General features: G+C 42.2%; 1 protein-coding gene across 4 annotated transcripts in view; it reads right to left on the bottom strand.

Annotated features, from left to right (window-relative positions):
- The window catches only part of lrp4 (low density lipoprotein receptor-related protein 4), a 392,905-nt gene that overhangs the window by 36,921 nt on the left and 339,732 nt on the right, over positions 1 to 16,252 (bottom strand). For all 4 annotated transcript variants that reach the window (XM_060839081.1, XM_060839083.1, XM_060839082.1 and 1 more), the window contains exons 26-33: positions 16,066 to 16,228; positions 15,488 to 15,713; positions 10,602 to 10,905; positions 7,871 to 8,089; positions 6,099 to 6,233; positions 5,312 to 5,420; positions 2,495 to 2,639; positions 1,287 to 1,400 (exon numbers count right to left, since the gene is read on the bottom strand). In XM_060839081.1, the coding sequence (XP_060695064.1) occupies positions 1,287 to 1,400; positions 2,495 to 2,639; positions 5,312 to 5,420; positions 6,099 to 6,233; positions 7,871 to 8,089; positions 10,602 to 10,905; positions 15,488 to 15,713; positions 16,066 to 16,228 (1,415 nt within the window). The remainder of the gene's footprint in view (positions 1 to 1,286; positions 1,401 to 2,494; positions 2,640 to 5,311; positions 5,421 to 6,098; positions 6,234 to 7,870; positions 8,090 to 10,601; positions 10,906 to 15,487; positions 15,714 to 16,065; positions 16,229 to 16,252) is intronic.

Here is a 16,252-nt window from a genome sequence, read left to right as displayed (position 1 = left end):
TGTAGGAAGCAAAGACCCAGGGGAAAGGAGTGGTGGAATGAGATGGAAAGGGTAAGTGGGGAGTGAACAGGATAGAGAGGGATGAAGAGAAGGTGTGAAAGGTCAAAGGGCCTTCATTCTGAATTACAAGTGTAACCTTATTTGGAGGAATTGGGGTGGTATTTCTGGGAATGGGGGCAGGTGTTCTAACCTGGCTCCATCAGCATCTGTCCATCTCCACATCAGGGCCGTCCCTCCCTCCCTCCCAGATTAAAGTCCTGCTTGCCAGGACACTGGTAGAATTATTCAGCATGAAAATTATTCAGGATGTCTGCTTGCCATCTCCAATGGGAAAACTCTAACTTTCTGCGGTTCTAGGAATATGGATGCGTGGTTTTTAGATCATCAGGCAAGAGAAAGGAAATAAATATTTAGTCCAAAGTGACCACCAGATAATCAAGAGAGAACATGTCTCTGGGCAACACACTCTGGACAACACAGAAGTATGAAACTACAAGGGCAAGTATTTTCACAATTCCATTTATCTCCTTACAAGTGCTGACAAAGAAAGCCAGAGTAATGTGTAGGCAGGAGTTAGTTCTTTTCGATCATGGACCATTTTGCAATGCGAGGTGTTGTTGGTGCTACAGCTCACTTGGGCACTACAAGTTGCTATGGCAACAATCACTTCTCCATGCATCTTGCAGCTTGGAGCTCTAGGTAGTGATGGTAGTGGCTCAAACGTTAGCCATTCTGAGGTTCCGCAGATGTCGACTGCAGTGCCGCCACACTGACTCCTGCTTTTGGAAGCCAAAGTGCTACTCGCGGATCTCAGAGGCCTGTGCGCCGAGAAAAAGATGATAGGCCACATCAGCCTTGTGTGGCCATCAGGTTCAGGAGCAGGACACAAAACTGGAGCTTCTAGCTCTGAGTGGGCTCTGCCAACTGCAACACAAGACCTTCTCCTTGGTGTAGGACATGAATAAAAAAAAGTATAATATCTACACATGATGGGGAAAAATTGAAATTGTTATACCCGTAACATGATGACATTTTCAAATAAGAGTCCTTCTGAATTGGCACACAATTTAAACACCTATTTCAAATTCACTCCCTTAAATATACAAAATAAAATCTTAAGTTGCACATTATTTGTTTCTGAAAAGTTCCATGGTTGATCTGCTTCTTAAATGTGTGATTAAGACTATGTTTACTATCTTTAAGCCATGAGAATTGGAAAACACAAGCAAGTCACAATGATCTGCAAGTTACAATCGCAGCTTATGACTTTAAAGATTGTTACCTACCTACAGAGCACAGTCGTCCATCTGGTTCATCTGGACAGTCACACACAAAGTCTGTTGCCCTGGCAAAGCAAAGATGTGTGCATCCTCCATTATTCACACCACATGAGTTGGTACCTAAAACAAATTCAATCATTTAAAGTTCAGATTCATTTCTAACAGTCATGTCCTTCCCACAGCATCCACTAGGGGGTGTAAAGGGGAGATGCACCACTATCTAGAGAACTCATGAAAATGAATGATCCGGTTTTGGCTGTTATACTGTATGGTGTTTACACTCGAGTTCAGGTGGGGAGGGAGAAGCAATGATGAATTTGATGGAAATCATGCCTAAGTGATCATCTTTGGAATGTACTGATGTTTTACAATGCACATTAAACCAACGGTTTCATACCTAAAAGCAAAGGAATGATAGCAGCAATTAACATGACATCTATTATATATCTAGCTTTAGATCAGAAACCTGATCAAGTCAGACCAGTCACAGTTACAAGCCAAATTGCAGCCGAACTCAACAAGGCGATGATGCTCAATTTTATCAATAGTCAAAAGGTACACTAATATCAGAAGGGGGCAGATGCATGGTTAAAATGGATACCTCCAAATGCTGCTGGCCAAATTCTTTTGCTCTACCATTAGCTTTGTGAATATGTCATCCTGCTCACTGGCTCAACATTGCCAAGTATTGACGAATGTGAAGTTCCTGTACTGGAATGGTGGATATGGATCAAACCCATTGAAATTCAGGTCTTCGATATCTTTTATCTAACTGGCCCCTTCTTTAAAAAAATTATAAGTAATAATCAATAATTAATTATTGGTAGTCAACATCTCCGGTGCTGTAAAATAACTAATTGTGTTATTCAGATATTAAATGCTACCAAAGGTTTTTTTTAAATAGCAAAACGTTTTTCCTGAACTTTTCCTTCTGTCTTGTCCAGATTTTCTTCCCTTCCCTATATATCATTTCCCATATCAAATTCTTTCTTTGAATTTAGTTACTCTGATCAGCACTTTCTGCTGTTTCTTTTTGCTGTTAATTTCCCACTCCTTCAGTCTGAGTAATCAAGGTTAATGTCCCAGGCCTTCACTCTTGATTATTTCAGAGTTGTGTGCTCTGTTCCCTCAGGTCCCAGACGCTCACTAAGTGGCCTGGTTCAAAAACAATTCGTACCCAAATCATTTTCAGTCCAATCCTTCGCTTTCTATACCTGTTTGTCTTTGTGGGGAGACCACGATGATGTCCATCAGTCCCTCCACATTAGCGAGGATGGTTTCCTTGTTCCGACCTGTATATTTGTCCACACGCTGGACTGATTTGGTTTGCCAGTCTGTCCAGTAAATCCAGCGATCATGCTAATTTGTGAAAACAATTATTTTAGATTTTACATACAGCCATGCATGTAATTTAAAGTTGTCCAAATGTTTTTATTTTAAATACAATTTACATTTATATTGGGAAATGCATCCTATCTGACAAAAAAAATCTCCTTACAAACATCGGTAAATATGAAGCCACAGTTAAGTTATTGAGCATCATTCATGTCTGGAGATCTGCTTCGACAGACCTGCCTCATTTCTGCTGTTGCACATGTACAACTGATACCCCATGCACTCTTAACTGAAGGCCTTTTGGAAATCCAAATACACCACATCTACTAGTTCCCCTTTAGCCACCCTGCTTGTTATATCCTCAATGAACTCTAAACCTGTCAAACACAATTTCCTTTCACAAAACCAAGTTAACTCTGTCTGATTATAGAGTCATATCATCACTCAGCATGGAAACAGGCATCCAAGAAAAGAGTGCTACATATAATTCTGGTCACTTTCTACCACAAGGATGTTGTAAAACTTGAGAGAGCGCAGAAAAGATTTACAAGGATATTTCCAAGGTTGCAGAGTTTGAGCTATCGGGAGAGTCTGAATAGTCTGAGTTTTTTTTTCCATTGAGCTTCGGAGGATGAGGGGTGACCTTACAGAGGTTTAAAAAGTCATGAGGGGTATAGATAAGGTGAATAGTCAGGATCTTTTTCATAAAGTGGACAAGTCCAAAAGTAGAGGGCATAGGTTTAAGAGAGGGGATAGACTTAAAAGGGACCTGAGGCGTAACTTTTTCACACAGAGGATGGTGCGTATATGGAACAAGCTACCAGAGGAAGTAGCAGAGGTAGATACAATTACAACATTTAAAAGGCATCTGGATGGGTTTATGAATGGGAACAGTTTAAAGGGAAATGCACCAAATGCCGGCAAATGGGACTAGATCAGATTGGAATATTTGGTTGGTGCAAACGAGTTGGAGTGAATTATGATTTTCTAAATACCCTTAAATAGCATTTTCCCAAGGATGACAAACGTTAGACCAATTGGCCTCTGATTTTGGAATCTAGGTGACATCAGGAGCAAGGCAGAAGTGTTATACCTAAAATTTGAAACTTTAATTTACCGCCTAAGAATTGCTGTAATTAGCTATTCTCAGTTTCTCCACAGGGTGACAATGTTACATCTAAAGTCATCATAAAGTTACAGAGCCACTCTGTGGTGAGAAAAGGTTCATGCGTTCTATTTTAGTTTGCTCCAGAGATAGAACAGTAATCTCTGGTAAAATCTGTTAAAATAAACACAGCTAAAATTATGACATACTTCTCCTGAAAGCATGTATTACAAAGAAGAAAAATATTTTCTTAATTTAGAAAATGTCACAGGAATTTTATGGGTTTTCTTGGTCGTCTTCCAAAAGTAATGGAATCTCATGAGACACTACGACCATTTTTCAACTGGACATCCACTGAAGGATCCTGGGAGATCAGGGGACCCTCTTGGAAATTCTCTTCCCACATGATTTACTTGGACTAACCAGGATGGATTGAAATGTGCATGCCTACAACATCCAAGTCAGCGCTGTGGTCCAGGAGGAGACATAGAAATTCATAGGAAAATCCATGTTTCATATTCATTCAACAAATATCATGGGAATACGTGTGTGCCTAAGACGCCTACAATAATGACAGTAAGTGCCAACTACTTCCAGAAAGGTCAACAAGCTAATAACAATGAGATCAATGAGCTCAAAACTGTAAATATCATCAGTATGTTACAGTCCAAGTCAATGGTTCAATATTTCACTTTGTCTGATATCACCAGTGAAGGGTTAGACTATGTGTGTCTTGATGTAAATTGCAGGCATCTGTATTGTCTTGGTTGAGTTCAGACACTCTCCCCAACTGTCCTCACATGTTTAATTAGAATCATTGAATCCCGACAGTGTGGAAGCAGGCCTTTCAACCCATCAAGTCCACATTGGTCCTTTAAAGAGCATTCCACCTGGACCCACCCCTGTATGTCTCATGGTTAATCCACCTAGACAGGGCACATTAGCATGGCCAATCCATCTAACTTACACATCTTTGGACTGTGGAAGGAAACTGGAGCACCTGGAGGAAACTCATGCAGACACTGGGAGAATGTCTGTGCATTGTTTGCACAGTCACCCAAGACTGGAATCAAACCCAGGTCCTTGGTGCTGTGAGGCAGCAGTGTTAACCACTGAGCCACCATGCTGTCCCAATCCTTGTCTGCACCCTCTTAATTTTATTGAAAATGTGCCCAACAGTGGCTCTGGTATGAGCTTCAATTGGCGCAGGCCCCCCTGGCCCCAATATCATTGTGATAAGAGCATGGAGTTAATGACACTCCCCTCCCTCACAAAACAACACTGAGAAAGAAGAACTAAATCCAGCCCCTGTCCTTCCAGTTCTCCGTCATATTACTATAAATTCCTACTCATTATCTGTTTGCATTTCCTCCACTTTTGACCTAGTCTTGAATCTCAATGTACAGATCTTAAATACAGAGATTATCCAGAATTCGATTATCCGAAAATCAGATTATCTGGCAAGATTGCAAGATCAGATACTTGGTTAAACAATGTTATCCAGCATTTGATTAACCGAATGAAACACTCCCTGCCCATGTTCCATGGCTAATCGAGGTTCCTCTGTAATTGCTAATAGGGCATTCCTTACCTGAGTTAGGGCAAAAGGATGTATAACTTGGCCAACCAGAACTTGGCGCAGTTTTCCATTCAAATCACAACTCTCTATTCGGTCTAAGTGAGCATCCACCCAGTAAATCCTGTCAGGAAAGATTTGGTTTCATAATAATTATCATTCAGATTGCTTAATTTGTGCATATACTTACGTCTGACATCAGAGAGAGAGAGAGAGAAGAAAGATGGGGAAGAGGAGAGAGAGAGAGAGAGAGAGAGAGAGGTAACAGCACATCAGCGAGGAGTGTGCTGACACAAGAGGTGACAGCACAGAGACAAAACAGTGGAGACAATGGAGTGGAGATGCAGGAGAGGAGAGAGCAATCAGGAAAGTACATGCCGAGAATTTGAGGAGAGGAGAGTACAAAGAGAGAGATGAGGGAGTGGAGAGCAAGGATAGAGCAGAAAGAGAGGACTGTTCATAATCGTGAACTTGGCATCAGTGAGAAAGTACCACCCAACTGCTTCACAGCAGTTTGTAACATGAATATCATTCAGTAAGCAATTTAGCACAATGAGGAATTATTTTCCATCTAATAATAGTGTGAAACAAATCACAATCAAAGACAATCAGAGTTGTCAGTTTCTGCAACACTGACAGTTCTAGTTAATCTTAAGATGTTAGTAAAGGAGATGCCTGGCACACTGCATATGACTTTCCTTCCGAATTGATGTTGATTAATTACATTTCTCATCCCTCACTTGCCTTATATACCGATTATCTCAGGGCTAGTTTTCATATTTTTTGCTCTTTCTCAACTCACCTTCTTGAGTCATAATCCAAGGTCAGCCCATTTGGCCAACCCAAATCTGTATTAATGAGGACTTTCCGATCTGTGCCATCCAACTGCGCACGCTCAATTTTGGCAAGATTTCCCCAGTCTGTCCAGAACAGATACCTATCAGAATACAACAAACATGTCCACATTTTTACATTTAACTTTTTAATTTCATGGCTAAAATGTTTGATCTGAAGAAGTATATTAACTCATGAAACATCACTTTCTCAATGTCCTAGTATTTCAGATCAACAATGAGGTGATACACACTGTGAAGATTACCTTGAATTGTGTGTGTTACTGTTATTAGCCATATTCTTATTAAATCTTATTGTTAACCTGGGTCATGGAATGAAGGTTGATTTTTCATCCTGGTTCTGAGTTCTACTGTAAGATATTTAATACAGAGGCCGAGAAAGAAGGGCAACTTCTGTGGAAAAGGTAGGACATGTTTAACTGCGAAATGTCTTCCATCAAATTCAGATTTTCTTACTTTTAAATTTACTTTGGAAAGACTGAAGGATGAAGAGAAATCTTCTGAACCTCTGATATGTTTATTTTTCACTTAAAACAAAATGTGTACCTAGCCCAATTTCCTCTCAGATAAACTATGCTATAATGCAAATTTATTTGAATGCTTTTGCATGAATTTCTAAATGCCTGGTAACAACAATCTTGGAAGTTTTAAAATTCTTTCATGGGATATAGTCATTGTCAAAGGCAGCATTTGTTGACCATCTCCAATTGCCCTTTGAACTGAGAAGCTTGCTAGATCAATGCAGAGGGCATTTAGGATTCGACTGCATTACTCTGGGTCATATGTAGGCAAGATGTCTTATTTCCTTCCCTGACGTGTGTGATTGAACTGCAGTGATTGTAACGAGGTCAGCCAGGTGGACCTCATAGAATATGAGTTCCCCGATTGGGGCTGTAATCTGGTCCAATCAGAGAGCCCCGGCTGACAGATATAAACTGGAGTGTCAGAGGTTCTGTTCACTCTGACAGCAGAGGGAGCTGGGTCGGTGGTAAGGGCTCTCCATGTGTAAATGAAAGGGGATTTGATTATGTGATACTGGCCTCTGTGGAGCTATTTTATGAACCAACTAGGATTTTACGATAACCAATGATAATTGCCAAAACTCAGACTAATCTTCAGTCCCCTGATTGTTTCAACTGAATTCAAATGAGAGCTGCTCGTGGTGGCATTTGAACCCATGCCAAAGTATGAACCTGCACTTCTGGCTCTGAAACTGTTACTGGTTCATCTTTAGTTCGCAGAATGGCTGCAGGCACATATGAGAAATCAACATATTCAGTGGAAAAAGACACTATACAGACACTTCTCGAATTGATGTGCTCTTTACCTAATTTTTATGGTGTTGAACTTTATTGCACTTCAAAAGTAGTCGAAGAGTGTGGTGCTGGAAAAGCACAGTCAGTCAGGCAGCTTCCGACAATCAGGAAAGTCGGTGTTTCAGGCATAAGCCCTTCATTAGGAATTCCTGAAGGGCTTATGCCCAAAATAGCAACTCTCCTGCTCCTCTGATGCTGCCTGACCTGCTGTGCTTTTCCAGCACCACACTCTTCGATTCTGATCTCCAGCATCTGCAGTCCTCACTTTCTCCTACTTTTCTGAAGTAGATGGATGTTGATTTGTTATATTTATGTGGAAAGTGACATACACAAAATATGAACTTTATACAAAATTTTGTGAATTTGACTTGATTCTGGCTCTGCAAAAAAAAAAAATTACTCACCCTTTCCTAGGGAATACAGCAATTGCCCTTGGTTCATCCAGGCTGTTGTTGATTAATACTTTCCGGCAGCTTCCATCAAGCCAGGACACTTCAATGGTGTTCCTGCCGGTGTCTGTCCAGTACAGGTTCCTTGCTACCCAGTCAATGGCCAAACCATCAGTCGTTTTTAAACCCTGGCCAATGACTGTCATCATGCCACTGCCATTTAGATTGGCACTTCTGATGAGACAAAACGTCAAGTTTTACTTTACAAAGATCAGGGACTGCGAGAAGGCAAAGGGACTTGGGTGTCCGGATACATAAATCAGTAAAGGCTGGTACACAGGAAGGATTAATGTAACAGGCGTAGAAATTGTTGGCAAAACTGGACAGGTCTGGCAGCATTTTGAAGAGAAAGAAAACTTAACATTTTGGATCCAGCGATCCTTCTTCAGAACGCCATTTGACAAAAAAAACATTATTTCTTTGAATTAAAATCCTCAGTTTCTCTGGTCTGGCACCTTAACTGCTCTTGTCAGCACAGTCATCAGATGGTGGTCAGAAGCCAAAGCCTCAAATCATTTTTCTTTTCTTAATCCAGAGGAAACTAGGTCAAACTTTAACCCTCTGCTCAGATAGCTGAGTAGGAATTAAACCCGAGACCACGGTGATCCAAACGGCTCCCGTGTTCATTGGATAAAATCCTCGAACATCATCAGGAATGAAATAAAAATCTCAGTCCATTAAACAAAAAGTAGCACAACTCTCCGATGCAATATTTTTTTTCTTTTGTGGATGGTGAACCATCAGTTATTGTAGTATACTAGCTGAGAGACCCTTTCAGATAGGGTGGCAAAATACCCACATCATTATTTCAACAGTTTATAATCCAACATCAACTCCTGACTAACCGAATAAGATTCCAAGTTGATTGTGAACAGTTGCTATGTTACCAGGTGCCATAGATGTGTAAGGAAGCTTCCAGTGATTTCTCTTTTAGGAAGCAGCTTCTCACCTTCACTGGGTAATTTCTCAGCAGACTGTAGAATTCAGTGAATTAGAAATGGTATCAGAGAAGAACAGGTAGGAAAGGATTAGGGATGGACTATGTGACCACGTGGTAAGGGTGAGAATTGGAGACAAAGTCAATTATTAGGAGCATGAACGGGCAATTCAGTCCATAGAGGCTACCCCACCATTCAATACAATCAAGGTAGATCGAACACTTCAATGCCTTTTATCACCCCATTGAAATAATGCCAGCAGTAATCAATCATCTATCAATCTGATGGAGGTCCCTGGACTGAAAGCATTAACCCTTCCCTGATGAATCACACAACTGAGGTTAAAAACACCACTAGTCTGGAATTTTCAAATAAAAGCCCTTAACACTGAGGTGACCTGTTTCCTAACTGATCTGAACTAACTGCTTTCTCCAGGAGAAACTGTTTTGATCTTTGACTCCAGTCAGGTTTTCTGAGAACTGCCCGAAAGCTTTCCAATCTCTGGGTTGTCCTAAAATGAAATTAATCTTTTATTCTTCTCAATCAAGAAAGCAAGTTAATGCCTTTCAATAAGAAAACAAAAGAACTGCAGATGCTGTAAATCAGAAAACAATCATTGAAACTGCCCTCAAAGGGTCACTCTACCTTTTTTTAAAAATTCATTCATGGGATGAGGGCACCACTGGGTAATGCGTATTTATTGCCCATTCCAGAGGGCAGTTAAGAGTTAACCACATCACTGTGGCTCTGGTGTCACATGTAGGTCAGAATGGCAGTTTCCTTCCCGAAAGGAGATTAGTGAACCAAATGGGTGATCCAACAATTGGCAATGGAACCCTGGTTATCACAGGCTCTTGATTCCAGATTTTTATTGAATTCAAATTCCACCTTCTGCCATAGCAGGATTTGAACCTGGGTCCTCAGAATATTTCCCAGGTCAAGGGTCCAGTGATAATACCACTAGGCCATTGCCTCCTGAAACATTAACTCTGATTTCTCTTCACAGATGCTGCCAGACCTGCTGAGCTTTTCCAGCAAATTCTGGTTTTGTTTTGACTTCCAGCATCTGCAGTTTTTTTGGTATTTTACTATAAATCTATCAATATCCACCTTAAACATACTGAAAGATTGAAGTTCCACAGCTGTCTGTGCAAGAGAATTCCAACAGTTCACTACCTTCTGAGTAAAATCATTTGTCCTCATCTCAAACTTAAGGTGCACCACCTCCCTTTCTTTTTCAATTACGCTCCCTGGTTTTAAATCAGGAGAAAAATCCTAGAGGGATAGACAGGTTGTACGCAATTTTAGATTAGATTAGATTACATATAGTGTGGAAACAGGCCCTTTGGTCCAACAAGTTCACACCAACCCTCCAAAGAACAACCCACCCAGACCCATTCCCCTACACTTACCCCTTCACCTAATACTACGGGCAATTTAGCATGGCCAATTCACCTAACCTGCACATTTTTGGACTGTGGGAGGAAATCAGAGCACCCAGAGGAAACCCACGCAGACACGGGGAGAATGTGCAAACTCCACACAGACAGTTGCCTGAGGCGGGAATTGAACCCAGGTCTCTGGCGCTGTGAGGCAGCAGTGCTAACCACTGTGCCACTGTGTTTCAACAAGATCATCTGTTATGGATTTTTCGAGTTCAAGGCTAGAGCAAGAAACATTAGTCATTCATTATCCACACATTTAAAATGACACTGAATTGTAGTTCACTAGCAATGTTGCATCGTTACCTGATCACATCCAGGAAGACATCTGTATAATAAACCTTCATCTCCACACTGTCATAATCCAGGGAAATAACATTGTGCAACTCAGGAACTGGAACATGCACGTCTGTATAATCAGTTGTGTCCAAAGAAATTCTGCGAATACTGCCACGACTAGAGAAGAGCAGATACGTCTCGGGAGCATTGTCACAGGTTCTCCCATCATTTTTCATCTGGATTCCTGTTGGGCATGCACACGTGATACCACCAGGGCGTGGGAGACAGAGGTGGCTGCAGCCCCCATTCCTGACACTACACTTGTTAAATCCTGCCCAAAAACAAAGCAAAACTTCTCTCAATAGCACGTACAAGGATCAATGTGATATCTGCTTAATAGAATCCTAGGATAGATATCATCCACTAGGTATTATCACTCCTGAGGACCCCTGGAGTGTTAATGGAAGTTTGTTTATATCGTGATTTGGAGATGCCGGTGTTGGACTGGGGTGTACAAAGTTAAAAATCACACAACACCAGGTTATAGTCCAACAGGTTTAATTGGAAGCACACTAGCTTTCGGAGCGACGCTCCTTCATCCAGCTGATGAAGGAGCGGCACTCCGAAAGCCAGTGTGCTTTCAATTAAACCTGTTGGACTATAACCTGGTGTTGTGTGATTTTTAACTCTGTTTATATCATGGTGGTTTATGACAGGAGACAGAGAAAACATTAAGCCATTAGTTATTTTGTTAAAAAGGCTTTCCAGTTCAGTTTGAAGGAGTCTTTACTGGGGTTAGAGCAAGTACAGTCTCTAGCAAAGGTGACTGTTCCAAACAGTTAAGAAAGTGAGTTACTTCAATGAAAGGGTGTGGACTGTGAAACCAGACCAGGAGTGTTTGGTTAGAACCCTGAAGATCATTAGAATGCTAAGGAAGTCTAAGCTCTCAGTTGTGAGAGTATTCAAGGAAAAGGACATAAACTGAGAAGATGCTGTCAAGATAAACCTACAGATTAGACTGGGAAGGAAGGTTTCTCTGGATTTTGATTACTTGTAACGTGATACTGTTGGGAACAGACGGGATTTTGTTTGGTGTGTGTTTCGAAATTAGATTAGATTAGATTACTTAGTGTGGAAACAGGCCCTTCAGCCCAACAAGTCCACACTGACCCTCCGAAGCGCAATCCACCCAGATCCATTCCCCTACATTTACCCCTTCGCCTAACACTGCGGGCAATTTAGCATGGCCAATTCACCTAACCTGCACATTTTTGGACTGTGGGAGGAAACCGGAGCACCCAGAGGAAACCCACACAGACACGGGGACAGTGTGCAAACTCCACACAGACAGTCACCTGAGGCAGGAATTGAACCCAGGTCCCTGGTGCTGTGAGGCAGCAGTACCAACCACTGAGCCACCTTTCAAACTGTGTTCTATTTGGATAGCTTGGTTTGTTTTATTTACTTTTAATTTATTTTGTGTAATAAACTTACATTTTATTGCCCAATACAAATCTGCAGCCTGTGTGCTTATGTTTCAGTGAAAGATGGTCAAATAAATAAAAATAGATACAAAGTTATGGCCTTTCAGGTCCGATTTCATTTGGGATCTGACCCGTTCAGTGGAAACATTGGTTAGGATCATGGCAAAAGGGATTTTGTTTGCCGGAATCTGAGTTCATTAAATCTATGCCTCTTTTAAAAATACGAGTATGTGAAGGTTCTGGATGTAAGACAGTTGTATTGTGATGAGGTTTACTGCATGGATTCTGAAAATGACTTTGAATTTTGCAAGAGGTTTTTGGAAGTGAAATATGTAGAAGCAGTAGCATTACTGGATCATTTGAGATTGTTGACTGAAACGTGCTAAAAGATATGTTGACAGTAGAAACAAAAATAGGATTCTGAAAGAAGGAGATGCTTAAAATGAATATCCAACATTTAAAATGAAAGGAAAGGAAATTGAGTTGCCACAACTAGAATTAGCTACGATACAGTTAGAAATGAAAAAAAAAGATTTAGAGAAATGAAAGGACTTGACTTAGAGAGGAAAAAAAATTTTAAAAGCTTGAGGAGAAGAAAGAAGAGGAGAGGAATGGAATGGGAAATAGAGATTAGAAAACTTCAACTGTAAGAAAAATACAGAGATTAATAGAAAAGGAGATGGGATTTTAAAAAAAGCTTGGACTCCAAAAATATAAGAAATTCATACAAAACAAAAATGAGATACAGAAAGAAGCTGCACAACATCCTGACTTGGAATTAATTTACCATTTCCTCACAGTCACTGGGTCAAGATTCTTGATCTAGGCAGATGCTGGAGATTAGAGTCAAGATGAGAGTGGTGCTGGAAAAGCACAGCAGGCCAGGCAGCATCCGAGGAGCAGGAAAATCGTGTTTTGGGCAGAAGGTGTTCATCAGGTATGAGGCTGGGAGCCTTGAGGGTGGAGAGATAAATGGGAGAGGGGTAGGGGTAGGGAGAAGGTAGCTGAGAGTCCAATTGGTGGATGGCGGTGCGGGTGAAGGTTGAATATGCCTTCCAATGCATCTCATCCATGTCCCTCAACGCCCTCAAACCCCACCCCTCCAATTGCAATAAGGACAGAACCGCCCCCCCAACCCCGGTCCTCACCTACCACCCCACCAACCTCTGCATAAATCACATCATCCGCTGACATTTCTGCCACCTCCAAATGGACCCCACCACCAGGGATAGATTTCCCTTCCCACCCCTTTCCGCTTTCCACAAAGACCATTCCCTCCTGGTCAGGGCCACACCCCCCAACAACCCACCCTCCCATCCTGGCACCCTCCCCTGCCACCGCAGGAGTTGCAAAACCTGCGCCCATACCTCCCTGCTCACCTCCATCTAAGGCCCCAAAGGAGCCTTCCACATCCATCAAGGTTTCACCTGCACTTCCATAAGGAACCCTCCAGCCACAAGGGATGAACTCAGATTTCTCCAGTTTCCTCATTTCCCCTCCCCCCACCTTGTGTCAGTCCCAACCCACGAACTCAGCACCGCCTTCCTAACCTGCAATCTTCTTCCAGACCTCTCCGCCCCCACTCCGGCTTATCACCCTCACCTTAACCTCCTTCCACCTATCACACTTCCAATGCCCTTCCCCAAGTCCCTCCTCCCTACCTTTTATCTTAGTCTGCTTGGCACACTTTCCTCATTCCTGAAGAAGTGCTCATGCCAGAAACGTTGACTCTCCTGCTCCTTGGATGCTGCCTGACCTGCTGTGCTTTTCTAGCAACACATTTTCAGCACCTTCCACATGTCATGTACTGTATCCCTTGCACCTGATGCGGTCTCCTTTACATTGGGGAGACTGGACACCTTCTAGCACAGCGCTTTAGAGAACATCTCTGGGACACTCGCACCAACCAACCCCACTGCCCTGTGGCCGAACATTTCAACTCCCCCTCCCACTCTGCCGAGGACATGCAGGTCCTGGGCCTCCTCTGCCGCCACTCCCTCACCACCTGAAGCCTGCAGGATGAACGCCTCATCTTCTGCCTCGGGAGCCTTCAACCCCAGGGCATCAATATGGATTTCATCAGTTTCCTCATTTCCCTTTACCCCAATTCCAACCTTCCAACTCAGCACCATCCTCATGACCAGTCCCACTTGCTAATCTTCCTTCCCACCTCTCTGCTCCACCCTCCTCTCCGACCTATCACCTTTACCCCCACCTCCATCCACCTATCACACTCTCGGCTACTTTCTCCCCAGCCCCACCCCTTCCCATTAAACTCTCCACCCCCAAGGCTCCCAACTTCATTCCTGATGAAGGGCCTTTGCCCGAAAAGTCGATTTTCCTGCTCCTCGGATGCTGCCTGACCTGCTGTGCTTTTCGGCACCATTCTAATCTTGACAAGATTCTTGATCTGCCTCCTTAACAGCACTGTGGAGATGCAGCTATGCCACACGGACTGCAGCAATTCAACAATGTGGCTCGTCATCATCTTCTCAAAGGTATTAAGGTTTGAGCAATACCTTGCTGGCCTCACCATGATGCCCCAATCCCGTGGCAAATATTAAAAACTTCCATTATAAAGGATATAAAGGAAAACGTGCCAATTATGAAAGCAGAATGTAGAGAGTTGGTTGAAAGTTAATTGCAGTACAGGCCGAGGAATCGAGAGTCGTTGCTTTGAAGTGCTATCAGGAGTGTGTGACAAGTTTATAGCATGAGAAGTTTATAAAGAGCTGATTCCATAATAAACATGGAAATAGAAATGTGTAATGGAAAAGGATGACATGAAAAAGCAATAGAATGTGATAACAGTTAATAAATTTTATGGTCATCAAGGCTTTATGGACATAGGTTCAGAGAAGAGCCTTCCACGCACACAGTAGAAATCAACTAGCAAGAAACATGAAACATAATCAACATTCATAGTCAACATTCATAATCAACATTAACACTACTAAAGAACAGACACAAGGTTGAAGTTTTCTATTTTTCTTGACTTTGTATTGATTTTGGCAATGTTTAAGTTCTATTCTATCAAGCAATGAAATAGAACATACTGACAATGGAATGGAACATACCACAAGAGAACGGAACTTAGAATAATGGTATGGAACATAACGACAACGGAATGGAACATAATGACAATGGAATGGAACATAACGACAATGGAATGGAACATAACGACAATGGTGTGGAACATGCCGACAACGGAATGGAACATACCGACAACGGATGGAACATACCGACAATGGAATGGAACATACCGACAATGGTATGGAACATACCAACAATGGATGGAACATACCGACAATGGAATGGAACATACCGACAATGGTATGGAACATGCCGACAACGGAATGGAACATACCGACAACAGATGGAACATACCGACAATGGAATGGAACGTAACGACAACGGAATGGAACATACCGACAGGTCGAGCTCGGTCAATAGCTTGAATGTCCATGAGCCCAGGCAAGTTGCCTCGCACTGTAATGATGTCATTGCCTGTGTTCTTGTCTGCTCGCTGGATGCTTCGTGTTTGCCAGTCTGTCCAGTAAATGTGAGAATCAAGCAGAGTCAAACCATAAGGGTGCTGGACAGGTGTGACCAGGGTACGGCGGTTCACACCATTCAGATCTGCTGCCTCAATACGCTGGGCAAGAAAAGACATTGTGGTGAACTACAGTAGGACTCGTCTTCAGACAAGTGCAACAGCGCTAATCAAAGCAAATCACAAAAAAAATTATTGAACACAATTTTAAATGGAAGTCAATGTCAAATGAGGATTAAAACTATTGAGAACAACACAGTATTCTTGTAGAAATAAGATATTCTTTGATCACAACCAGGCTTTGCAAATATCATCTTGGAAGACAAAAAGATTCCTGATGACAACAAACATGCTTTGGGGAAATAATGAAAATAGCAATGGCTGTCATTTCATGCTATAGATTTTACTTCAATTGTTTGCTGCACTGATTCTGCCTCAGAACCAGTGTATGTACCTCAGTGTGCGCATCTGCCCACAGGAGACGGGAGCCCTCTTTGTCAATCACTAAACCATTCGGCCATCCCAGGTTACTGTTAATAAGAACCACTCTGTCTGATCCATCCATTGCAGCACGCTCCAACTTGGCATGTTCGCCCCAGTCTGTCCAGTACATGAACCTAACAATGTACAGTAGAAAGGTC

The sequence above is a fragment of the Hemiscyllium ocellatum genome, chromosome 18 (assembly GCF_020745735.1).
Source record: "Hemiscyllium ocellatum isolate sHemOce1 chromosome 18, sHemOce1.pat.X.cur, whole genome shotgun sequence".
NCBI lineage: Eukaryota > Metazoa > Chordata > Chondrichthyes > Orectolobiformes > Hemiscylliidae > Hemiscyllium > Hemiscyllium ocellatum.
Note: the sequence above shows the minus strand (reverse complement) of the source record. Positions and strands in the feature narration are given on the sequence as shown.